Source organism: Anas acuta, chromosome 15 (genome assembly GCF_963932015.1).
Source record: "Anas acuta chromosome 15, bAnaAcu1.1, whole genome shotgun sequence".
Lineage (NCBI taxonomy): Eukaryota > Metazoa > Chordata > Aves > Anseriformes > Anatidae > Anas > Anas acuta.
Genome location: NC_088993.1, coordinates 8,821,311 through 8,848,309, shown reverse-complemented (window position 1 = coordinate 8,848,309; position 26,999 = coordinate 8,821,311). Strand labels below are relative to the sequence as shown.

At 37.5% G+C, this 26,999-nt stretch overlaps 1 protein-coding gene across 6 annotated transcripts; it reads left to right on the top strand.

The window, feature by feature from the left end:
• Window positions 1-26,448, top strand: MARF1 (meiosis regulator and mRNA stability factor 1). 6 transcript variants are annotated; one of them, XM_068698875.1, is made up of 27 exons: window positions 1-134; window positions 1,382-1,589; window positions 3,105-3,251; window positions 4,758-4,932; window positions 6,161-6,387; window positions 7,295-7,412; window positions 8,121-8,293; window positions 9,050-9,484; window positions 9,946-10,112; window positions 10,211-10,372; window positions 11,036-11,225; window positions 11,933-12,111; window positions 13,070-13,150; window positions 13,451-13,687; window positions 14,171-14,290; window positions 14,627-14,802; window positions 14,994-15,214; window positions 15,951-16,093; window positions 17,469-17,602; window positions 18,120-18,322; window positions 18,761-18,988; window positions 19,670-19,900; window positions 19,997-20,209; window positions 20,967-21,027; window positions 21,123-21,263; window positions 22,220-22,390; window positions 22,914-26,448. In XM_068698875.1, the coding sequence occupies exons 2-27, from the start codon at window positions 1,443-1,445 to the stop codon at window positions 23,144-23,146; spliced, it is 4,713 nt and encodes a 1,570-aa protein (XP_068554976.1). In that variant the 5' UTR covers window positions 1-134; window positions 1,382-1,442; the 3' UTR covers window positions 23,147-26,448. The 6 variants fall into 6 exon arrangements, with proteins under 6 accessions (XP_068554976.1, XP_068554970.1, XP_068554972.1 ...); XM_068698869.1 differs by having other exon boundaries at window positions 3,105-3,770; XM_068698870.1 differs by having other exon boundaries at window positions 20-134; window positions 1,385-1,589; window positions 3,105-3,770.
• Window positions 26,449-26,999: the final 551 nt, after the last annotated feature.

The window sequence follows — 26,999 nt, the reverse complement described above, 5'->3', positions numbered from 1 at the left end:
GGGGGGGAGCGGTGCGTCACGACAGTGGCGCTGTGCGGCAGGGCGCTGCTTTCCGGCGCTCGGCGGCGGCGGGGAGGGGGGCGGCCAACAAAGGGGCGGGCGGCGGCGCCATGTGAGGGCCGGGGGCGGCTCAGGTGAGGCCGGGCGAGGGAAAAGGGGACGGGGAGGAACGGCCTCGCCGCTCCCGTGCGCTGGGGGCTGCCCGCGGCGGTGGGGAGGCCTCGGTGGAACGGCGCGGCCCGGTGGGGACGGGAACGGGGCCCTGGCGGGCGGCAGCCGCCCCCGCTCCGTGTGGGGCCGCCCAGCGGCCTGGGGGTGCTGAGGGGACGGCGGCCGTTTGCCCGCGGGGCGTTCGGGCCGGGGGCGGGCATGGCAAGCTGACATAACGCCTGGGTTTTGGGGTGGTTTTGTTTCCTTGTTGTCGCTTTATTTTGTAAACAGAGCGGCTCGGCTGCGTGTCACAAGGCGTTTTTGGAAGTAGGCTCCTCTAGGCTTGTGGAGTCTTTTGACTTAATATTTTATGCGACATAATGTACAAAATAACTTGAAGCATAACTTACACTTCGTGTGAATAACCACGTCTACTTTATAAAAATGTCAAACTTGTTTTTCTGCTTAAAAACAACGTTAGAGGCAAATTTGGTCTTAGAGATGACTTTAATGTTATGGAATGTATTCCCTGACTGTTGTATTCAACAGTAAATGCAAAGAATTGCATGAGTGTAGTTTAATCAATGCAGCATGTAGCTGGAGGGTGAGAAGGCTTCATTGCTAATCCTGATTTTTCTGGTGGAGTGTGGCTGGGCCTTGAACAAATGGTTTTGGTTGTTTGTGGTTCCATAAAGGGAAATTGATGTGGTGTGCCATGGAACAGGTTGAGGATTAGAATAAGTGTTTGTAAATAATTCTAATGATTTTAAAACTGTGTAAATACTAAATGCTGTGTGCTTAATGTAGGTGTAGGTAGTTTTGTAAGCCCATTGACAAACAAAAAATATGCATGCCAGTTTCTTCAGCTGGGTTCAATTATGCCTATTTTGTATTCACTGATAAGCTCTTCTCGAAAACTGACCCTAGCTCCTCTTTCTAGGAGAGTGCAATGAAGATTTCTAGGAATGATTTCAGGGACTCGGTAGATAATGCCATGGGCACAAATAGCCAGTCTTTTCAGACAGCCTTGCCTGTACTGCAGAGCACAAGGAGTATTTCTGTAGTAAACAGGAAGGCTGATGTAGCCAGTCAAAGCTGTGTCTGTTGCATAATTAAATTTGACATAAATAATGTAGGATTAGTGATCTAGTAGCAGTGGAATTTGTAAGACCACCATGGTTTTGTCTTTCTTACCTTAAAATTATTTTAAAGCATACATTTTTTTATTTAGCAGGTGGAAAGAATGAAAGGAAGGGGGGATGAAAGAATGTTGAACCATTTAGTGTGGCTGTATGATGGAAGGAAACAGGACGGAGAACCTCTGCAATAAATCTTTTGGATGGCTTCAGCGACAAGAGAATGATGTTAAACCATGGCTCTGGAAACTTTCTAATTGTTTTTCTGCTGCCGAGAAGACTTTGCCTTGCAGTGAGAAAACGGTAGGTAATTGTTTGCTTTGCCAAAAGTCTAGCTGGTACCTGGTTACAGAGCAGTATACCTAACGGCAATGCTATTGTTGGCTGAGGGGAGAGGGAGGAGACAGCACTTACTGTGCAAAGTACAAAGTCTGCCTGGGAATTTAAGGTCTCTAGTTGTGTTGAGAGCGCTCTCATCAATATCAGTGACAGTATGAATGCTGTTTTGCTTGCCAGGCTCTGCTCTGCACCTGTGTGTTCGGAGTAATTCAACGGATTGCTTTAGAAAGTGTATAGGACAGCTTTTTGAAAGTGCTCTGAAGCTGTTGCTGAAGAGTAGATTAAGAAGCTATTCTCCATGCTTCCAGGTTTTCTCAATAGTTGGGAGAGAATTTCTTTTCTGAATTGAGTATGTATTAGTTACAGTAATGGTAGATATGCCCTTAATAAAGGTCCAATTATTCCTTGTTTGTTTTCTTCTAATGTTTCAGTTCTGTAGCTATGTATGACTGTGTATGTTTAAGATGTAGAATGCTAAGGAATAGAAGAAATGGTGAACACAGTGACTTGCTTGAGCAAGCAAGCTCCAACAGTTAATTAGTTTTCATTCATCTGTGTGCAATCTTCTGGTTAAAAGATACGAGGGAAGCTGTGAGCATATACCTTGGGTTGGTCTTTTTGTGCCTAGGGAGTTAGGAAGGGAGCTGCTGTAAGTTCTGGAGCTCAGTGTGTAAGGCAGTTCCAGATGGGTTTTTGGCTGTGTCTCATTGTTGCATAAGATAAGGCATCAGGTAAAGAGTAATGGTTTTGAACTTGGGTAATCAATTATTCATTGGTGTGTAGTAGGCAATGCATTAAGTTCAATTTGGAAAGTGAAGTAGTGGTCTGAAGCTTTGGAACAGAGCTGTGTGCAGGTTTGCTATACTGACCTCAGTGTTCTGGTGCTTCTCATAACCTTGCTGCTTGGTTGTCACTGCTGCTTTTCTGTCTGTGCCTCTTGATATCTTGAGGTAGGCAAAAGAACTTAAATAGTCATTGTGAGAATTCAGTCTTCTGTCTTCTTAGCTTACCTTTCTCACATAACTTCTAATTTTCTGAAGTCTTAATCTTTTAAAGCATAACTTTCAAATCTTTAATACTGTTCTTTAGTCATTATTCAAAGGAAAAGATGTTTACTTACGTATCTTCCCACTGGCTTTTTCTTGCTTTATATTTCACCCATTTGGGTTTGTTTTTTTTTTTTTTTGCTTTGCAGTTGAAGGGAATCTCTTAGACTTAGCCTAACACTTTCTTCCTTTTCAAGTTCTGTTTCTACAGATTTTAATTGGTTTGTTGCTTCTGAAACCCATTAGTACCAGTGTATCTCAGGCTGGCATGTATTAAAGGAAACATGCCAGTTGTTCATGCTTAGCCAGTGAGGCAGAGATAACACTTTTCAAAATGGTATTGTCAAATTGCATGTTTAAAAATATACATATGATAGTGTAAAATTATTAGCTTATTAATGTTTCTGAATGTAACGTAGCCTTCATTTTCCAGAAAGATTACATGGAGAACAAGAAAGCTGCTGTAGAATTGAAGGATGCTTCATCTCATAATGCTGGCTCTAAGCTGTTTCCAGCAGTACCGCTTCCTGATGTCCATCCTCTTCAGCAACAGCAAATACAGCTTTCACCTGGCCCGAAAGTAAGCTGCTGTGCTCATGGCTCTGACTCTCCTTGTACTCCACAGATGCATTGTGGTGGTGGTGGTGGTAATGTCATTCACCCTGGCACGATATTAGACTCAAAAAGCACTGGGACGATTACCTGTCAAGTAGGGTCAGGATTTGCTTTCCAGCCTGCATCTTCACTGAAGAACCCTCCAGCTAGAAGCAATTTGGCAGGCATTGCCAGTGAGTTCCCTGGCATGTGCATAGAAAACAATGTATCTTCCTGTCAACATCTGCCCTGTTGTGGAAAACTTCATTTCCAGTCCTGTCATGGTAACGTGCACAAACTCCATCAGTTCCCAGCCCTTCAGAGCTGCACATCTTCAGGCTACTTTCCTTGTTCTGAATTCACAAGTGGGGCTACAGGCCACTTGGACGAGCATATTGCACAGTCGGAGCTAACATCACGTGTGTGTGCCAACCCTTTGCACCTAAACGTGGCACCTTCAGTTTGTTTAAAGGGCTCTCACTACTGCAGTGACTGCTTGAACCAGGTTTGTATGCATCGCGTTTCTTGCTCATTAAGTGTGCTATATGGTAAATGTTGAATGAGTAAGTGTTAACTTGAGCAAAACACCAGCTTCTGTTGGTTTCAGTCTGCATTCATCTAGTTGGTGACGCGTAAGCCAAACGTAGCTTTGCAGAGGTGCTTTCTTCTGAGGCAATATTCAGCTTAACAGCAAGACAAGACAGGATTTTTGACAGGATTTTAAAGACAATTCTCTCCTTGACAGCTCCGAATAAAATGTTCTGTAGCAGTGATTCAAAAAAGGCTAGGTAATGTTTAACATGTACATTTGTGTACTGATCAGTAAATGATCAGTAAAGGTCCATTTGAAACTCAGGTGAAATGTCTGAAGCTACAATGGTATTCTTGTTTTGTTTGAATCTTAGTTCTATCTTCCGAACTTGTTATTTGTACTCCAGTACTACATTTTACTCCAGTACTGGCTTGGTACACCTTAGAACTTGAATTTTATTAGGAAATTGAAGTGAAATAATAAGTAAGTGAATAGTAATAAGTAAGTAATAAGTAAGTAATAAGAAATAATAAGTGAAATAATACACTGGCCACGACACCAGTACAGAAATGTTTTCAGTGAACTAAGTGGTGAAGTCAGTATGTTTTGAAGCATAAATGCTATTTTTGGTGGGAGGGTGAGAATTCAGCCTTGTACTCTTAAATGTGCTGATGTCACATGGTAGGTGTTCTTAATATATGTCAGGACTTTCTGAAGATGGCATATCTTCATGTGCAGAGTTAAATAAGGATCCTTCTTTCTATTTGGGAATATAGAGCTAAGTATACTAGAAAGGACTTCAATCTAGGGGAATATTTTGTACAGCTGTTAATTAACTTTCTAGAGTACATTTGAACTTGCATTCATTGCAGATGGGAAATTGAGTGTTTCAAGCCTGGAATAGTGTGTGTTCATATTGTATTCTAAATGAACATGTATTTTGAAAAATTGTCCCAACAGCCAAACAGAAACAGCCTAGTTGATGCTGCTAAAATCTGGCCAAATATTCCTCCTCCAAGTACACAGACAGCACCTGTTTCTATCCCAATATGTAATGGCTGTGGAACCAAAGGAACAGGAACTGAGAGGAGTTTGCTACTGGCAAGCAGCCTTGGCACATCACCGCAGAAATATGGTAAACCACATTTGTTAGAAACTTGCACTTAGTGGATGTCCTCCTTAAGTACTGTTGCATATCAAGTTCTCTTAAACTGCACTGTTCTCTGGAAACTTCTATAAAGTCCTGGAAGACTAAACAGTAAATCACACTACATGTCTGTTTTGCAACATCGTCATTTAGATTCACCTGTTTTCACTGCTTAGCTAATTTACTGTATGGTTTGCTTAGTGTTTTGATTTTGGCTACTGTATTTTTACAATACTAAGAACTAGAAAAGAGTTCTAAAACTGGATTTTGTTTTGTTCTGATGCATGATGTTCTCTTGAGCCATGCTTTAAAAAGGATTTTTTTACTCTAGTGTCGGATCTTAACTCAGATGCAGTACTAGTATAATATTTATAATTACACTATAGTTCTTTCAGTGTTCTTGAGTGTCAAATAGTGTGTGGAAATAATGAGTAACAATGAATCTTGTAGAATAAGTGGTCAATATATACCCAAACAAACATGGTAGTTATCTGCTGTGCTAAACCTGATGTTCTCAGCTAATTTTATTTCCTGGCTTGTGTTTGACATGTGATGATGGTCATTCATCAGATTTCTTTTCTGGCTGTTCTATGGGGATAGTGCGTATAATGTTGATTCATAACTATGTAGATAGGCAGATTGCTGAAACACCTGAAAACTTTATTTGCAGAAACTTTATTTGCAGTTCCTAGCATGTAATAGCAAAAGTTAAACCTCTGTGTCCGTTTCTATAGGACACCTCTGTTACATACTACCTTAATTTTTCTGTACTCACTGACACTACTAGTCATCTCAGCTGGTTTTGTTTAGATTATTTTTCTAATACACACTGTACACTTGAACAGCTTTAATGTTTCACTTTTGTATTGATACAGCCCTCAGTTTTCATTGTACATGCCACCTTAGTATATGATACCTTTTCTAAACATGTTACTTAGTTACTTCAGAGTTAAAAGTAAAGTTGCAGTTGCCTTGCATCTTTATTCTAACTTAACAGCAATTAAATTCATGTTTAATATGGATTTGAGCTATAAGGTTTCTCCTTTGAGGTAGAACTGGAAAGATGCACAACTATATAAGAAGAATGAATTTGCATTCCTAGGCATGCTGTTCTCTAAAACATGGAACTTCTAATTTTTATCATAAGTTCATAGTATGCAAACTAGAACACTTCTGGTATTTGGGGATTAAAATGAGCTGTGTTACACCTGTACAGGGTCTCCAGAAGTTGCAGTAACAGGACAAGTTCTGGAAAACTTGCCCCCTATTGGAGTCTTCTGGGATATTGAAAACTGTTCAGTTCCCACTGGCCGTTCGGCTGTAGCGGTTGTACAGAGAATTCGGGAAAAGTTTTTTAAAGGTCACAGAGAGGCAGAATTCATTTGTGTGTGTGACATAAGCAAAGAAAATAAAGAAGTTATTCAGGAGCTGAACAACTGCCAGGTATGAAAACAGCATTTACCTAGCATGCGTGCTTGAGGATAAGTACTCTACAGATTGACTTCTGTTTACTAAGAGCTTTTATTTTGACTTTTTGTAAATGCATAGTCTTATAATTACCTTGTAGGTGCTGTTTAATGCTAAACTTTCTTGGTATGCTACTTAAAATTGAAACCGCATTCTGTTATATGTAGATTACCCTTTTAGCTTAGCTCTCAGATAATTTTGATTTCATTCAGTAATAAGCAGATGCTTCTAGTAGTATCCTTGAAATAAGTGATTATAGCATTAACTTAGAGAACATGATGCTTTACCTCTTGTTTGTGAATGTTTTGCTCACTAGTGTTCTTGCAAAGTAGTGGTATTGTGACACCTTCAACAATTTGTTTTTTCCATCAATACTTTTTCTTGGTATCTTTGACTTTTTTGTGTGCAGGTTCTCACACAATTTCCCTTCCTGCTCCTGAACTTGTAGATATGCTAGCAAATTGTTTGTTATTGGGTAGTTAGTCTGAAGCTATAAGAAATTGCCAGCCTGTTGTTTGTAATTACCTGCTTACATGAAGCTTAAAATGAAGTGATGACAGTTCTTGCTATGTTTGTCACATCTGTATTTCAAATGATGGCTTGTAGAATATTTTCACGGTAGTGGCTTATACTCTTAAAGAATGCAAAACATGGAAACTGTGATCTCTACACAGAATGCTGTCATCCTTAAGACGCTGAGCAATTAGCTGTCCAGTTCATTGCTCTTTAGAGTGGTTTGGTATCCACATGCTGTACTTCATGCATGTGTGTGTTGTATTGTCTGAATAGAAACTGCAAGGGATAGCTTGTATCTGTTATTCTTGAACAACATTTAAGCTAGTATGTTTGAACAATTCTGTAGAATCTCTCTACATTTCTATAGGTGACTGTTGCGCACATCAATGCTACAGCAAAGAATGCTGCTGATGACAAACTCAGGCAGAGTCTTAGGAGGTTTGCTGATACACACACAGCACCTGCCACTGTGGTTCTTGTGTCAAGTAAGTGGTCCTTCTGTGGTACAGAACACTGTTCTTTTCTTCAGTAGTACTTCTGCATGTAAATACTTCCGTATTTTGTTTTTAAGAGTTTTGTTTAGAATCAGCTTTAACTGACCTGTTTAATTAAGAAATCATAATTTTGTTGACAGCTAGAGAAAAGTAGGCACAGAAGATGAGACTTGTTAGTTAAATCATTGCAATCTGTTGGCCTGTTAAGTGTTACTAGCTATGCTTATAAATACTGTCTGTTAGACAGCTTCAATAGGAACCTTAATAAAGTAACTGAGTCTTCGTTATGGATATCTTTCAGGAATGAGTTTTGAGACAAATATTAAATATTTTTGTTCTTGTAGCAGCATACTACACAGGTAAACATGTAAAGCACTCAACTACTAAATTGCTGTGTGTTGCCTTGGGTTTCTCCCTAAAGCTGTAATACCTGTTAAGCTAAATGTTTTCTTGTTACAAAAGTATACAGTAGCAGTCAAATGCCTTGCAGGCTGCTCCAAGTTGCTGTTAAAAGGAAGTACCTCTCTGAGACCAAGTGGTAACTACTGATTTACATCTGTTGAAGTCTTGTTGCTGTTAGTGCTATTTCATTGGAAACTTTCAGTAATAAATAAAATCTGACAAGTGAGCTCTGGTGCATTGCATGTTTAATCCATGATTTTTACTTTTTCCCCATGTGTTCATTCTTCCTTACTGCAGCGGATGTAAATTTTGCTTTGGAACTCAGTGACCTGAGACATCGACATGGTTTTCGGATAATTTTGGTACATAAAAACCAAGCCTCAGAAGCACTCTTACATCATGCTCATGAACTTATTTGTTTTGAAGAATTTATTTCAGATTTGCCCCCAAGGTTACCACTGAAAATGCCGGTAAGGTTTCAAATTCTTAATGCAGTGAACGTTTCCAAGTGTTAAAGCCCTCTTTTTCCGATTTTTGGGGAAAGCAGTGCTATTTTTATGGTGGGACATAAAGTCCGCTACAGATTTGGCCATGGTCTGTATTCTAGTTACTGCTGTGTGAATGTGTGCTTTCTGCATTAAGACAAAGAATGAAATAAAGAACCAAGTAGTTTACTAAAAAAAAAAAAAAGTACAACAGCAAAGTCACATTCACTAAATATTTGATGAGGTAATGTATATTACATGAGTTTCTTTCACTGGCAGAAAGTAGGATAAGAACTTAGCTGTGCATTAAGACAGCTTTGTGATGCTCTCCTAACAAAGAAGCTGGTTTTGAGTAACAGCCTACCGTGTTTTTCCTCTGGATGGTGCTCTCTGGATTTGCTGTGTTGTCTTTGCACAGCACTGAGGCTTTTCTTCAGAAGAACTTCCTTAACTATGTGTTCACATGCATCTGTGTGATACATAGAATTCTTGGGTTGCAAACTGTGAGGCTCTCTTATCTGGAGAAGTAGTCAGGTACTGATCCATTGATCAGAGTGTTTGTAGTCTCTTCTGTCTTTATTTTTTATTTTACCTTGGCATTAGTTTTCCCAACAAACTGAACGTTGTAAAGAGAAGACTTTTGCAGGGGAGAGCTTGTCACCAGAATCAACATAAAAATATTTTTCTTGAACAGCACATGGGTGTTCTGACATCAAACTAAAATCTTATTCCCTTTAACAGGCATGCCATACATTGTTGTATGTTTACAATCTGCCTACGAACAGAGACAGTAAAAGTGTCAGTAATAGACTCCGGCGCTTGTCAGACAACTGTGGAGGGAAGGTGCTGAGCATTTCTGGAAGCAGTGCAATTCTCCGTTTTTTAAATCAAGATAGTGCTGAACGGGCTCGGAAACGAATGGAAAATGAAGATGTTTTTGGCAACAGGATCATAGTGTCTTTTACTCCCAAAAACAAAGAACTTAATGAAACAAAAACCTCCAGCTTTGTTGGAACTGAAAAGGTGAAGTCTCCCAAAAAAGTTAACAAGAACACAAAGCTGTGTCTCTTCAACAAAGATGCAAGTGATCAGGCTTCTGGTACCAAAGGCGCTGCTGGGAGAGGGGTACAGATTCACGGATCAGTTATCAAGCCCACAAATGTTAAGAGTTTACAGGTATTGTTGTGTTCTGCCTTGTTTTGTAGTTTTGCTGTTAGTCATGTTCTGAAGATGGCTTGCTAGAGCTGTAGTTTTAACTGGTCAGTTCTAGTTGATGTATAACTGTAATGTGTAGTGTGTTCATGAGTGAGTTGTATACTCATCTGCTTGGAAAGCATGTGTTGAGTTCGAAAGTTTTTGCTTTCACCACCCCTTCTTACTCAGTTTGGAAATATTGTTGGTGCTTACAGAGTCTTGGATCCTAGGTCAGTTGTAGTTTTTAAATTGGTATTGAATTACATTTACACAGTATAGCAAAAATACTAATAAAAATCATTGACCATTTACTACTTTGTCACAGAAAATCAAGTATTCCTGGTTTTGAAGTGCCAATGAAAATCTAACTAAAGAAAACTTTGACTTTCTGTCATAAGGAATGTCTAGTGCTCTTTTGCTGACCTTTTTGCTGTTTTGTATAGGAGCTATGTCGGCTTGAATCAAAGACTATCAGTAGAAATACTGAAAACCAGCAAGAACACTTAAGAGAACAAATTCCGTCTCAGAATAACTCTAATGCAGTGATTCCTGTGTCTCTGGCAACCAAAAAAACTGGAACAGGAGAATCGTCTTGTAAAAGTAGTCATAAGTATGTTTGAGAACTTAGATGCTGATGTTAACTGCACTTGTTTTATATGAATTCTGCAACGTAACGTGTTTTTTTCTTTTCTGTGTACTTCTAAATAGAAAAGAGACCGCTGCTTCCAGGAGTATTACCAATTCCCCTGTAGATAAAAAAGATAAAGATGAAACTGTATTTCAGGTCAGCTATCCATCTGCTTTCAGTAAGTTGACAGCCTCAAGACAGCTCAGTCCTTTGCTCATGTCTCAGAGTTGCTGGTCATCTCGGTAAGTGTCTGAGTCTTGTTTGGGAGGTGGAGCAGGACTGGCCAGTGCTAGGCCTTTATCTATTTTGATTCTTGATATTTTCATGTGGAGTTGGATACAGTAGACATTACCAATTCATGTGCATGTGAAAAGAAGTTGTGATGGTGTTACATAATAGCTGACAGGGTGGATAGAAACATAAGTTGAACTTTTATCAGAAACTTACTGTGTGGCAATTGTTTCATGTAGACTTTGACTCTAATACTTCTGAAAAATCAGAGGTATTAGACATCTTACTCTTCTTAATTTGTGTCTTTGTTCCTTGTAGCAATTCTTCCAAGCCCTTCAAATTCTCTTAGAGGCTTAAATATCTGGCACCTGTCGACTATTAAAATAAATTGAATGAGTTTAACTCCTATTATTAGGATGGTAGAGGAAGACCTGGGGTCACATATGTTAAGTTGGATGACTTAGAAGGTTATTCATATTATTCATCAGCCTTCTCAAAGGACGTGCTTGTCTTGCTTTGGTGTTTTGCACGTGTGAAACTTGTTTTGCATGCATACATGTAGCACGAAAATGCTTTCAAAGTTCTGTATTTGTGTACTTGATCTGTGTCTTTTAATGGATTTCAACATACCAGAACTGTGCAATAACTACTTCATAAATGTTTGTTTTATCCAGGAGTATGTCTCCAAACCTTTCAAATAGATCATCTCCGCTCACATTTAATGTAGTAAATCATACCAGCAGTACAGAATGCCCTGATCCTTTTGCAAATGGTGCAGACATTCAGATCAGCAATATAGATTACAGATTGTCCAGAAAAGAGCTGCAGCAAACTTTACAAGAAACTTTCTCAAGGCATGGCAAGGTAAAGGGTAAAATCCCTTCACTAAATCTCTTTTTAAATACTTCTTGTCTATGTCTTCATGGGTGCGTTTGTGGTCTAGCTTTGAGTAGGAATAGAAAGCTATCCAAATGCAACTCTTACATAATACTGCCTTGTAGCAAAGTTTTCCTTGGGGGGAAAAAAACTCAGAAGGTCACTTGCACTAGCTTTGTAACTTGCTTGTGGTCTCTGTAGATATGTCAGTTTGAAGCTTGTTATATGTCTCGTTTTTAAGTGCTTCCCTCTGCATGAAGGGAAGAGAGATACTCTTTGGCTACAAAATCATTTTAAGCTGTAAGGCTGAATTCTTAATGTCAGATTAAAAAAGTAAAAACTGAGTTTGTTTTGAGTCTTAAGTGATCAAAACCAGGGAGAGTGACAATTGTTCTAAATAACTATACTGGGGGAGATCATTCTTATAGTGATGCTATGTGTGATCTGTAGATAATGTTCTTTTGGCATCTTCTGCATGGGAAGGAGATAACTGAGTACTGTGGCCTTGCCTTGTCTACAGCTTATTACACTGGATCATTGTTTGCATTGTCCTCTTGGCTGTAGCTCATCATACTCAGTTCCCTTTTGCCTCATGTTTGTCTGCTGGCCACAGACTAATATTCTTCTGTCAGCTTGATTTGGGTTAATATTTTGTGGTAAATGCATAAGGTGGTGTGGCTCTGTTTGACTTTCAGGTAAAAAGTGTCGAGCTTAGTCCTCATACAGACTACCAATTGAAGGCTACAGTTCAGATGGAAAATCTACAAGAAGCAATCAGTGCTGTCAACAGTCTTCACAGATACAAAATTGGCAGTAAAAGGATCCAGGTCTCACTAGCAACGGGAGCTACTAATAAATCGCTCTCTCTCCTAAGGTGATAAATTTTGTCTCAACTGCTATAGCATGTATTCAGTAGTTGAGAGAGAATTTAAAATACTGAGTAAATGAATGATAGGAAGGTAAAGTAAAAATCTGTCTGATCTGATAATTGTGTTAAATGCAATTAGGCTGACAGTTCTCAGTTCAGCATTTTACATTGCTTACATTAAAGTTACCTTTAAAGAGATTAGATCTGCTTAATGGTGTCCTTGTGTTGGACTTCCATCACGGCTTTTGTAATACTGATGATCTTCAGTAATGTACTTTTAGCAGTTGAGTTGAGATTATACTTTGCATCTTTTATTTCTTTTCTCCAAGAAAATGCCAGCAAATGATCTCCTTAAAGAGGACGCACAGTTCAAATGCTTTTGCTCTCTTTATCTCAGTTTTCTGTAAGGAAAGTGGTAGAAGAACTAGAGTGCTAATGCTAGTGGGAATACAAGTGTTTTGTTTTTCATCCCTCTTGAAAGAAAGCATTAGAAAAAAATCATCTTGTCTCAAAGCTCCCTTTGAAAATAGTGTGTTGGTATACATTGTATTCATCAATTCTCTTGCTACTGCATGACTTGCAACTTCATTTCCTTCTTGTGTTTCAGTTTATAGCAGTTCAAATTTCTTTTTAATGTAATGACCAGGTAACTAGTAACATTAAAACTGTAGCACTAGAAGTTAGAACTTATAGGTGCTGAAAAACTTATGACCTACAAAAGATGGAACTTGTCTAAAGATGTTACTTATGTGAGTTAGAAGGAATATATTACTAACTGCACTCCACTGATCTGAAGCATCAACTTCCATAGTGCTGGGACAAAAGGGGAATAGTTAGTTCTGTTGTCATATTTAGATGCATTTTATGAACTATAAACATGTCCCACACTAGTCCAGAGAATACATAGCTATTTCTAATACTAACAGATTAATCTTGTGCTAACATTATAAAGCTTCTCTTCTAGCTCAGAAGCAATCTCCATTCTGCAGGATGCACCTGCTTGTTGTCTGCCTGTATTCAAGTTCACAGAAATCTATGAGAAGAAGTAAGTTCTGAGTTCTTGTTTAGTGCCTCTAAGAAGAATTCAGTTTTGTGTTTACTTATAGTGTGTTATATAAACTAACAGGTGCTGTGCTTTGTTGTTAGATGTTGCAGTATCTTTATCCAGAACAGTGACTTTAATACTGGCCTTTGGTTAAAGGAATATGCTATTTTACTGACTTTTTTTTTCTTCTGTTTAGGTGAACAGATTTGTGGTTGCCTGAACAGTTTGCATAGCATAGTTTCTCCAATATTCCTCTGTTATAAATATAAAATTAAGAGTTATATATCTTTTTTCTTTTAGATTTGGGCACAAGTTAATTGTATCAGACTTGTACAAACTAACGGATACTGTGGCAATCCGTGACCAAGGAAGTGGGCGGCTGGTGTGTCTTTTGCCCAGCAGTCAAGCCCGTCAAAGCCCATTGGGATCTTCACAGTCACATGATGGTTCATCAGCAAATTGTAGTCCTATAATATTTGAAGAGTTGGAATATCACGAGCCTGTTTGTAAGCAGCATTGCCTGAATAAAGACTTTATGTAAGCTGTGCATAAAATATTACAAAATATTATAAAGTATTTGAACAGCAATTAACACTAATAAGTGGATTGAAGCTAGAGAAAGTTCACGTAGCATGTTTAGTAAATTGTTCTTACTGGGTTGAAGATGTCCTGAAGCCCCATACTACATTTTTTCATCTTGTTCAACAACAGCCAGGGTATTCTAGTACTGTTGTTACTAGGTGTTCACTGGTAACTGGCTGGTATGTGTTGCTGTACTGCTACACATTATAAGCTAATGATAATAAAAGCATGGCCTTCTGACTTATCTTCTGAAAACTTGCTTTAGACCCCTTTTTTGATGAATAAAAGATGGAAAATGCTTGTGACTTATGTAGTGGCCTGGTCAGCTAGGATCTGTGAATCATAGTACGTTTATTATGGGTGTGTAGGTGAGCACAGGTGTCATGTTAAAACTGAGTGTAGGAGGAGTGTATTGACTTTAACCTCTTGTTATTACAGTGAGCATGAATTTGATCCAGATTCTTACAGAATTCCCTTTGTGATTTTGTCTCTGAAGACGTTTGCTCCTCAAGTTCACAGTCTTTTACAGACCCATGAGGGTACTGTGCCTTTACTAAGGTAAAGTAGTTTAAGTTAGTCTTTTAGTATAAAGGCTGAAATCTCAAGTTTTAAAACTTTATGGCTGTTGTAACAATCTGAAACTACCTGCTATATTAAAAATTCCACTCCTCATACATGCTTGTCAAATAACTTTATCAAATTATTGCTTTTACATCTTGCTGAGCACAAAATGATGTTTTTATTTAAAATGCACACTTTATTAGGACTTCTGTAGTCTGTTAGTAAGCTATTAAAGCCTTTTGCTCAGGAACTGGCTCAAAATAATTGTTTTAGGATCATTGTTATAGTAGTATTTTAGTGTATAATAGAAACTTTCTTTTCTTTCTTCCAAAGTTTTCCTGATTGTTATATGTCAGAGTTCAATGATCTTCAAGTGGTGCCAGAAGGCCAGGGTGGTGTGCCTTTAGAACACCTGATTACCTGTGTTCCTGGAGTTAATATTGCTACTGCCCAAAATGGCATTAAAGTTATTAAGTGGATACATAACAAACCACCACCTCCTACCACAGGTAAATATTTCATCTTTTTTTCTGAACTAATATGTTTCTGTGGAAATGTTTCAAAAAATACCAGAGAACGTCTTGTATAATTGATAAACTTAGTAAAGGAAAGTGTTTAACCTTTGTCACAAATAATATGCAGTGATTAGTGGAAGAATACTAGTGCAAGGTTCAGTAACACCATTTATTTTTTTCTGTAGATCCTTGGCTTCTGCGTTCTAAGAGCCCTGTAGGTAATCCACAGCTTATCCAATTCAGTAGAGAAGTTATAGATCTACTTAAAAGCCAACCGTCCTGCATCATACCTGTCAGTAAATTCATCCCGACATACCATCATCACTTCGCAAAACAATGCCGTGTGTCTGACTACGGGTATTCCAAGTTAATGGAGCTGCTAGAAGCAGTACCTCATGTACTGCAGGTGAGTTACCTGGCACTTCTCCTTTTACTTTGGAGAACTGTATTTGTATCTTGAACTATCTGAATTACGAGCCTGTTGCTGGTTGGTATTATATAGTAGATGCCATGGAATTACCTTGTTGACCTCGAAAGAGATATTACAATCCAAGGTTCAATTAAGTTACTTCCTGCTTTGGTTTAATTAAGTGAATTCCTCCTTGTCTTGAGTTGTTACTTCTCTGCTCTTTATTTACCCCACCTCCCCAAAATAACTTCTTTGGAAGTTAACGCTTTATTTAATCTATGCCTCCAGTGGCAAGTTTGAAGGATTTTTTAGCCTATCGTCAATGCTTGGATAAATGATTTTAGGTAAAAGAAACACAGTAAACATCTGAATGCCAGTAAGTTAGTCTGTGTAGCTTGTTACTTGAAGGATTGTTCTGTGAAATAACAAATAGCATGGCCTTATCTTACAAAAAAGATAGTGTGGTCACATTATCTTACTGCTTTGAATGCTAGTTGTTGTAGAGGTTTAAAACAACCAATACAAACATATGCAACAATTGCAGTACTCCTGGAGGAAATATTTGAGGCATATGCCTTATTACCAAAAGTATATGGCTTTACAAGGCTGTCTGTGAACAGTTGTCTGTATCCTTTATCTCTAGTGTACCGATACTAGAACTAGCTTGTAACCAACTTGTAAATATAATTAGCTGAGGATGCTAAGGATGAGTGACCAAATAACTTTCTTTCAGATTCTTGGCATGGGTTCCAAACGCTTATTAACTCTAACGCACAGAGCTCAAGTGAAGCGCTTTACTCAGGACTTACTGAAGCTTCTGAAATCCCAGGCCAGCAAGCAAGTTATTGTAAGGGAATTCTTACAGGCTTATCATTGGTAAGTTAACTTCGAATGAAACAGGAAGAATTGTCTATCCAGCTGTGGCTTTTAAACCTAGTGCAAGAGGGGTCAGCGCTTTTGATTTTAGTACAAAACTTGTAGCAACTGTATTTCATGACTTGCAATTTCCAGCTTCTAATGAAAATTAAGAATTCTGTCAGGCTGTACTGCTTTATTTCAGTACTAGGCTCATGTAAATTTCCTGAAATGGAAAAGAGGTTGTTTTATTTCATTAGTCTGTTTGAAGCTGGCTAATGAAGCTGACTACTTGTGAAGCTGGCTAATATATCTAAGTAGCTTGTAGCATGTTTATAATATGAACTGTTATGGGAAAAGTGTTACTTTTGTTAGAGGGAAACACAAAATAGCCTGAATGTCAGTAGATGTTCCTAATTTCAGTCAAATTTAACAGTGACATAATAATGGGGAAAACAATAATAATGAGGATGAATAATAGCTGTTTTGCTATTACCAGGAGTTATTCTGGTCTGGTTTTAAAAAGAAGTAATTCATTGTTTCTTTTTTAAAACATGTTTTCCTTTACTGTGAAGATAGGAAGTAGTACCTCAGCTGCGTAGAGGAAACTATTCTATGTTATTGCTACGTATGGTCTATTTCTAAAAATGATTTCACTACATGTGCTAATGCATTCTTTGTGGAAATGCACACTTATTTCTGCTATTGGCAAAAATACATTACTGGTTGTTTCTTAACCTACTAAATGTGTATCTCCCTTTACAATTGATTACCTTTGGCAATTCCTTGAATAAAAGTGTGAAACATTCCTGCATCTGAAAAGTGCTCATCAGTCTGGAGGGAAAGGAATAAGGGGAGCAAAATACTTTTTACTACTCTGCATAGTATCGTGAACCTTAATATCCTGTCTTCCAGGATATGCCTATAAGGTCTATAATAGGTCTATGTCTTCTATCAAGTCCTTACCTTGTTTAAGAACAGTCCACATCTTTATTATGCAAATAGAAATGGTTGAAAGCGTGGCAGCATGGGGGGCATACAACGTGTTTTTTAGTCTCTTGCTAAAATAATATTATTCAAGTTCAGGTTTTCTATTGTTACTTGCCACTACTACTGAGTGTAGGGCTGGTGAGGCTTTCTTCCAGTGGCGTGTGAGTCATTAGTATAACCCTTATTTTTCTGGTTAGAACAGATAATTCGTTTTAAGTACTTTTTCCTTTGTTTCATATGCTAACGTTGGTAATATGAAAATGATGCTTACCTTGTTAGAATCTGAGGTTTATTCTAATAGCATTCTATGTTAACTCAAAACTTTGACATTTGTATTGTATTATCGTATAAAGTAAGGTTATTATACTATAATCTTATAAAACATGCAATTTTATAAAACTTGCAGGTGTTTCTCCAAGGATTGGGATGTTACTGAGTACGGAGTTTGTGAACTGGCAGATATAATATCAGAAATTCCAGATACAACCATCTGTTTGTCACAGCAAGATAATGAAATGGTGATCTGTATTCCCAAAAGAGGTAAGTACCTTATCTTTTACTGTTAAAGAAATTGTTCTTTGAATATATTAAAAACCAGGCTACGTAAAAAATGCAGAAGTGATGTGGGTTATATTTTGTTGATGATAGCTCTTTCTACCTCTATAACCACCTTTAACTGTAAAGTAGTTAGGAAGTTGTAACAAACCCTGTATTTGTTATATTAGGAATAATTTTATAATGGAACAGACGGGAAAGCAGGTGGCAAAACACAAGATCATGCTGCTACTACTGCATATAGCAAGCTTTCTGTGACTTGGTTACAGAACAGGTTATTTCTACACAACACATACTTAAATATTTGACTGTTAAAGATGTTGTAAAGTACTGATCACGTGCTTATTTTGGACTATGCCTGTCTTATTTTAAGACAGGGGTCTTCAATATTAGAAGAAAGTGGTGTAATGTGAGAAACATGAAAATCACTATTCTCATGTTCTGCTGTATGTCAAAATAGTTCTGTTGGTACACAGCTATAGCTTTCTTTTTTTAATTTTAGAACGCACGCAAGAAGAAATTGAAAGAACCAAACAATTTTCTAAAGAGGTGGTAGACTTATTACGCCATCAACCCCACTTTCGAATGCCCTTTAATAAATTTATTCCATCTTACCACCACCATTTTGGTCGTCAGTGCAAACTTGCTTACTACGGTTTTACAAAACTACTTGAACTCTTTGAAGCCATACCAGATGTGTTACAAGTAAGTCCTAAAATCTGTTTGTTTCAGCATGAGTTCAAAAGTAAAATGTTTAGAACTCATGCTAAAGTTATGTATGCATTTAAAACTTTGTTATAGCCATGTTAGTAAATTGTTGAAGGTTTATAGTATGTTCAGGCTAGTTAAATATATTCAAATTGGATTACGTTTACAAAATGAAGTGCATCAAAATCAGAGCTAAATTTCATTTAAGTTATATTAAACTTGGTTAAAGAAAGCGAGCTATTTTTATTGCCTACTTTGTCACTTTATAAACTGTTTTTTGCTTGCTATGTAAATAGCTTGCTACGTAAATATCTTTTGAGATAGCCCTGCTGTATACCTCATGATTGCTTGCAAGCACTGAATTTTAGTTGCAGATCAATTTTTTTCATTCTAACTAGGTAACTTGCATTAACGAAGTATATTTTGGTTTTGTAGGTATTGGAATGTGGAGAAGAGAAAATTCTCACACTCACGGAGGTGGAGCAAGTTAAAGCAGTTGCTGCCCAGTTTGTTAAACTGCTGCGGTCTCAGAAAGACAACTGCCTAATGATGACTGATTTACTGACAGAGTACAGCAAAACATTTGGATATACACTGCGTCTTCATGACTATGATGTTAGCTCAGTTCCAGCTTTAATGCAAAAACTTTGTCATGTTGTAAAGGTAATGCTCTTTGTAATTTATCCACCAAAAAGGTATGTAATGTGTTGAGGTTTTCCTATCTCAAATTACGGTTCTGTGTGTCTAAAAATGTAAAAGTTCTGATTTTTATCTTTTTCTAGGAAAATTCATGCACACTTACTTGTTTTTTTAAAGTATCGTATCAGAATGCTTTTTTTAACAGTAATGCAGTTTTCTTCCCAACTGACTGTAGTCATTTCCTGTTAGCTCTAGTAGGTCTCACTCTCTCGTGATGTTTTATAATCTTGACTTTATTTTAATCTGATTTGAGGCTTTGACGGATTGGAAATGTCTAATGATCTTGTATGCCAGTAGAAAAGAAGGCATACATACTCCGATGTAGATACAGACATAGTCTTTTAGTTTCTCCCATGCTGTTACTTCAGCAGCTGGTGTTCAGGCTGGAGCTTAGTCGCATCCAATTGTCTTGGAACAAAGAATAAAATTGTCTACTGCATAGACAAACTGCTACACAGATCTTGTATTTAAAGTAAATATTTTATGTTGTAACTTGTTGTAAGCTTCATCTTTTAGGCTTTTGACTAGTACCAGATGCTGATACGTAACACAAGATACAGCTGTGCTGAAACCCCAGCTACACACTTTATTTATAGATCAATTTCCTTCCTTGTCCCTAACTACTTTCCAAATTCATTTTTGTAGGTTGTTGATACAGAGGCTGGCAAGCAGATTCAGCTGATAAACAGAAAATCTCTGCGGACTCTGACTGCACAATTACTAGTCTTGTTGATGTCTTGGGATGGAACATCCTTTCTCTCAGTTGAACAGCTTAAACAACATTATGAAACAATCCATAGTACTTCTCTTAATCCATGTGAATATGGTTTTATGACCTTAACTGAGCTCTTGAAGAGTCTGCCTTATTTGGTTGAGGTATGAAGTTCTCTTCTGGTCTTTCATACTTTGAAAGAGACATCATAACTAGAGGATACATAAGCTTGTACTCTAATTCTTTTTTTTTCCTAATAGGTTTTTACCAATGGTGCCACTGAAGAATATGTGAAACTTACAAATCTGTATATGTTTGCAAAGAATGTGAGGTCCTTACTTCACACCTACCATTACCAGCAGATTTTTCTTCATGAGTTCCCACTAGCATATAGCAAATATACAGGAGAAGTGCTTCAACCTAAAGCGTATGGATGCAATAATTTAGAAGAGCTCTTGGGAGCAATTCCACAGGTGTGAAAAATTGTTTTTGCACAATCACATTGAGACTTCTGAATGAACTAAAAAACAGTAACATAATTGAAGTTCCTGACATTTGGTTTGAGTTATTTGTATGACTACATTTTTTGAGGAGGCTTATACCAGTTGTATTTAAACAGCTTTTGGGAAGTCAGGGCTTTGTAATGAGAATTTCTTTTCTCAAATGAACTTTGCTTAAGAACTGTTCCTGGTGAGGCCACAAACTTTCTTGCTTTCTTGGCATCTTTATCAAGTGAGAATTCTTTTTTCTTTTCACGGTAAAGAACTACAGTATTCAAGTTCAGTTTTGCTTACGATAGGCTTCCTGGAGTAAAGAGCTGTGTCACCTTGTCAGAAGCATCATAGTGGCGTTTTGCTGTGCCATCTTGTCATCCACATGCATTTAAGTGCTCTAGGATAACTTTGTGACCTGGTTTATGGCTGTTATCTTCTGAGTAGACTAATTTTTGTGGAGAGTAACAAAATGGAAATTTAGAATTTCATGCTTAAATGTAGTTTAGTATTTAATACTTTCTAGCCCTATTGATTTCCTTTGGCATCAATTTTGAGACACTGCTTTTACTTAGGCAAAGTAGAGCAAATTAGCGATATGATTCAGTTGACTTAAAAATAACTTCAGGGTAAGACATGAAGGCACTGAAGTAAATTAATCAGTGAAGGCACTGAGTAAACTGCTTTAGGCTTTGAGGCTGGCATGTACTGCTGTTTAATTCTGCGTTTTTCTCTATAGGTGGTCTGGATCAAAGGACATGGCCATAAGAGAATTGTGGTACTGAAAAATGACATGAAAAGTAAGCATTTTCAATTCCGAACCATACTTTCCATCCTTCTTTCTTTCTAAGAGGTCACTTTAGCAAATGAACCAAATGAACTTGCCTTTTTGTAGCTCGTTTTAGCTCACCTAGTTTTCCCCCTGCTGATCATGTGGATGATCATGGAAATCAACTTGCTGACCATAATGGACATATTATGGAGACCACAGGATCCACTTCATCAATGGAATTAAGTCTAGGAACACCTAGCAATGGTAATGCTAAGTTGATTTGTATAAGAAATTTGTTATCTCTGGGGAAATAAGCCAAGTAAGCAAAGCAGCATGGGGAAAGCTGTGTGAGTTAGATTTAACTTCTGTAAAAATGCTTTTGGGTTTGAAAGCTGCTTCTTTGATCTTCTTGGTGTGTAGTCAAGCATGTGTCCTTTCAACAAGGGTGTCTGTTCTCAGCTCTGTGTGTATAATCACTGCAATACTTTCTCCTGTATTTTAGTGGAAACTTAAGTCTGCATGGATAAGGCTAATGAGAAAGGATGGTCAGTAACAGCTTTTGGCAGGGCTGTCTCCTACCTTCTGTTAGGGCATAGTAGTCCTTTTTGGGTTATCTTTGAGTTTTTGTATTGGCAAATAATGACAGTCCTACTTGCATAGGTCTGTCTGCAAATAAAAATAACTGGGAAATGTTGAGCTTACAGGTCATGTCTTGCTGTGGTCTCCAATTCTTCTATTGCATCTAGTTGGGAGAACTTGAGAAATAATTCTTGAGCTATTACCTAAGAAGTCTAGGCTTACTCCATTTAGTAAGCGCATGTTACTTTATTTTGAAACTTAATTTTCACATCTAAGTGTTAGTTGTTGTGTAAATAACTGATATGATGTCAGTATATCTGCAGGGGAGTTGTCTGGGAAGTGGCCCTTCTCTGTTAAAAGACTGTTCCTCATCTCTCTGTTTATTAGTTAAGTTTGGCAAATAAGATTTTACTCTAGGGGTATACCTGCTTGGGCAAGCACCAGATTCAACGGAGTTTTTGCTTGTCTGCTGTGTTGTAATTTGATTAGATGCTTTTTGTCCCACCAAAGTAACTGAGGCTGGTATATGGCATAGTTTGTAAATCCTCAGAATCACATCTGAAGGCTTTGCATTTAACAGTGCTGAAATAATACCTTCGTAGCTTACAGATGCTTTGAAAGATGTTCTCTTATCTTTGTAGCTTCTAATCAAACTGAGCAAGAACTTCTTTGCCTCACAAATACGTCTCCTGTTGACCTTTTGTGTGAGCCAGTTCCTTCCTGCTTACCATCCCCGCAACTGAGACCTGATCCAGTGGTTCTTGAGTCCGCTGACCTAATTCAGTTTGAGGAACGTCCTGTACCTCTCTCAGGTAAGAGTTTGGTTGCCTGTTGTGTCTAATGTAGTGATGATGACTCATGATCTCAAACAGAACATCAAACAAAGAGTTGTTTACCGAGTTTTTACCACTTAAAAAGAAAAAAAATATACATTGCCCAATAGGATGTGTTGGAAATGCAGGTGGCTTCTATCAGATGTCTGAGTGCTGACAATAAGTACCCTACAGTGGCTCTCAGGGGGGTGAATTTTATGGTGGGGAGATAAGGTACCTATTAAAATTGCATTTTGTCAACCTGTAGCAGTATTTTCACCAGAGTAATTTCATTGTGCTTTTTGAGCACTGACAGACCTAATTTATGAGAACTAATTTAAACAGTCTAAATAGTATAAAACAAAAAGAGCCAAAACATCATGTCAGCTGCAGAGGTGAATGTGACACATCTCTTGGCTTCAAATCAGGCTGACAAGCTTTTTGAGCATTTTATTTTCTATTACCAGAGAAGTATTATTTTTTGAATAACAGAGCATTAATAGAGTTGTCTTGCTTATTTTAGAGATGATGATTTTAACAGAAGAAGAAAAACAAAGAATTGTTACCACAGCTCATGAAGAATTGACCTCTGCTTCGGTGGTATCTAACACCACAGAGAATACTTCAGTGCCTCCCTGTCAGTCCTCTGAAACCCAACTAAACAAGGAAGCAATGGACAGCCCAGCCAAAAAGCAACACAAAAACAAGGTGAAATTGGCAGCAAACTTTTCACTTGCACCCGTAACCAAGCTTTAACTGTTTCTTTTAGTGTGAAAGACAAATACCTATGGACTCTGCACAAAATGAAGCTATTTGCTAGCCCTTATGTATTTTAATGAAAGGCCTAGAATTAATTTGTATTTAAATGTGTTCTGTGAATATTTTGTTCGTTTTACACTGAACACAGCTATTAGCAGAGCAGAATTTTTCTGTTATTTTGAAAAAATCCAGCGTTCATTAAATTATTCTTAAATTTTACAGTTTTTCATAAATGTGTTCAGTAAAAGCAAATTATAAATTCAACTAAAATGGAACAGATTTTATTTTCCTTAAGCCTCGTTGGTGGTGTAATCATACATGTAGCATATTATACTCTATAGGCTGTTGCTTACTGGTATTGTTTCAGACAGTATTAATAAAATGCATGATCTGTCTTTCAAAAGCCTGTTAAGAAGTTTTAACGTACTGACCTAAAGTGACAAGAGTAAGGGAGTTGATTGTACTCCAGAGGAGAAACTTGTTCTCTGCCCTTTCAGATGACTTGTAGCTGCATTGTAAATTTTCTGTGTAAAGATGTCTGTAGAAGATTATGTGGATTTCTGTAGAACTTGTTTTAAATGTTTTCTGTACGTTTCAGTTCCATTTAGGAGCTTTCTAGGACATCGATGTTTTAAGCTTCCCTTTTATGTTTAGTTCCAGTCTGGCATGGATTTGGTTAAGGAAAAGACTGTCTTGGTGTTATGAGTTTGAGATAGAGACACATGCATTTTATTGTGTCTAGAAATGAAGTTAGGAAGATTCTGATATTTCTAAAATATGCATGTAATGCATAAATGACAGATAATGGAGCAGGTCTTATTAAAATGTTTTGTGAGGGAAGAAGTCAATGCTATTTCCACCTGTAAGGCAAGTTCCAACTACATGTGGAAATGCTAAGGTTGTTCTGCTTAACCTTGTTTTCTATTTTTAAGCATCTTTGGTAAATGGGAAGCTTATTCTTTGATGTGCTGTCTTTTAGCTGTGTCTGTTTTTATTCTAAAACTTACTCCTAGTGTTGGAAGCTGTTTGTTTTCAAATTGTGGTGTCTTGTGTTGGCTTTTGAAAGGGCCAGCCTTGGAAGAGAAGATAAGTCAGTGGATGACCTCAACTCTAGTTAGCAGAAGCGTCCAGTGTATGAGACTTTATACCCATTCTGGGTAACCATGGCATTTACAATGGGTTGTATTTGCCAGGCAGCAAATAAATTGCTTGTTGTACTGAAAGAACCTATACCAGAGGCTTTCCACTGTCCAACTGGATTTTTTAGGTGGATTCTATTGTAATATGCAAGAGATGGAACATGGGCTCTAATTTCTCAGCCAGCAACAGGAAATGCCACTGAATGGCTATAGACAGAATTTTACTAGTCAGATTTTGTTATAAAATCTTTTAAATTTAGACTTTACCTGTAGTAAACATATAGCCATTGTGAATGCAGAGAAACACTTGGAAGTTTTTCTGAGCATTATGGCACAGTATCTGGGTCCTCAGTAAGCCTCTACAGACATTCTGCAATTTAGATTAAGCTTTCTTGGAATGCTTTTAATAAGTTAAATGTAAGAACATCTGCTTTCACCTTACCTTTGAGAAGTTAACACTGATCACTTAGATCTTTGTTTCAGAAGAGCATGCATTAGAGGAAAGGCAAATCTGGAGTTCTATTTTCATAAGGTGCAGCTGCAAGTCATCTAGAGTACTGAAGAAAACCAGTTTTTGATGCTTTAGAGGAAAGTATGGTATTTGTCAAAGTGAATGTGGTTATACCATTTCTGGAGGTCAGCGTACCTTTTCTGGATTCATGTGTGATTCTGATGAAATTGCTGTTTGAAAGTAATAGAATAATACTTTTGAGAAGTTGTGTTTATAGTGTAACAAAATAGCTATTTGAATTGCAATATATTTTTTTATCCAAAGGGTTAAATGAATGATGTGGCTTACAGATTTAAAAGCATTACAACCATGAAATTCTTTAATTTAACAATTAATGTACTATTTCAGATTCATGTCTGTTTAAAAAAAAAATGTCACTGAAGCCCTCAGTTTATGCACTATCTTTTTCTTGGAGTGGGAGGGAGGAGCAATTCTTTTATTAGCTGTCTACTTTGTTTGGACACTTTCTTTTGTGGCTCAAGTGCTGTTTTGTGTGTTGGGACCAAACAGTTGTGTCAATAAAATTTTCAAGCAAGCATAACTCTTGTCTTTTTCTGAAGAAATGTAGGTTAAAAAAAAAATTGTTCCAGAATCCTTAACTTGCTGTGTCACTCACACTAAGCTGAATTATCCAGACAGAGCAGATAGCTAAATATTGGGGCTTAATGAAGATGAAAATTCCATGAATCCATAACCTGCTACTCTGGAGACTCTGGGTTTTTTTCAGCTTTTGCAATTCTACTATTAACAGAGATGCACTCAGCAGTTTCCTTCTAAAAACAAGTCATAAAGCTGTTGTACAAAGAGCAGTAAGAATTACTAACTACTCTAAAGAGAAAAATGGAGACAAGTATAAACGGAACAGGTAGAAATAAGGTTCTCTTGAGTTTTAATCTCAATTACAAAAGTTAAAATGTGAGATTATTGCACAGCATGACTCCATATGACATTAAAGTTAACCAGTCACTCTTGTGGTAAAATAGCCTTGTTTTTTAAGTTTGAAGATGGTAAATATTCAGGTGCTACAAGTTTGGCACAGAATCTACTTGGCAACTTCACTAGAGAGCTCTGAACTTTACTTCAGAATCTTAATTAAAATACTGCAAGTAAATTGTTCTGTTATGTCATCTCAGGTTTGCGTGCAAAAGTAAAGAGCTGGATGAGCTTACTCCTGATTTTTTTTTTCATTCAGTGGTCTTACTGCATTCTCTTTAATGGAACTATCAAGGGGAGCAGGCTTCAAGAGCAAATCTCAGGGCAACCTCACATAAATGGTTGCTTGACCCTGTAGAATACTTGGTCAGTCCAAAGTGTGTAATTAGTTACAAAAAATAATTCAGCATTGCATATTAGTGCAATAGATACCCCTTCCTAAAAGGAGGGGCAGGCAATTGGTAAAAGCTTTCTAAAGCATAAGAAAAAAAAGTGAAATCAGTACTCCAACTTTACTCTTTTGGTAGTTGTGAATGCTTTTAAGTATGTGAGTACAATGCCTCATGCTACCTGGTGTGCAATTTAACTGCAAAAGGTGAGTTTGATTTTAATTGTTTTATTGTTATCTTGCTGTGGACATTCTCATTTTTTTCATTCTTATGTTAAGTCATTTGTTTAAGTCAATTAAAGTTATGATTAAAGTATTTTTTTCAGGATATGATTCATTTTGTCTGTTTTAATGTAACAGGATGTTGTAGTTGCATGGTAAACTGTGGTTTAACTTATATTTCTATTAAAAAAAAACAACAAACAAAACAAGACAGGCATAATGGCAGAGTTGTAAGTAGAGGGGGGTATAAGACGTAGCTGATGTTTCAGGTAAAAAGTGCGATAATGCTGGTAGGAAGTATGACAACATGCTGCTCCTTAGGCTTTCAAGTTTCTGAGTGGAGAAGCTGACAAAAGGGTTTGCCTTTGGACAAAGCAAAACTTTTGGGTGTGAAAGACAGAAAGCAATTTTTATGTACAACACACTGAGGTTCTAGCCACAGACGAATTACATTGTCTAGACAGTTCCAGGGCTTTGGTGAGGGGTGAGCCCATGGGAACTGAGTTACGTGGCCTTGCTTTGATAGCCGTTTACAGAAAGGTGAATGAGTGAAGACTGCGTAGCATCAGTGAAACCTGCTTATATCTGCTTATCAGTCTGGGGGAATAAGGCTGTGGATTTCCTTTTAATCTTGTCCCTTCATTTTTTATTCTTCCA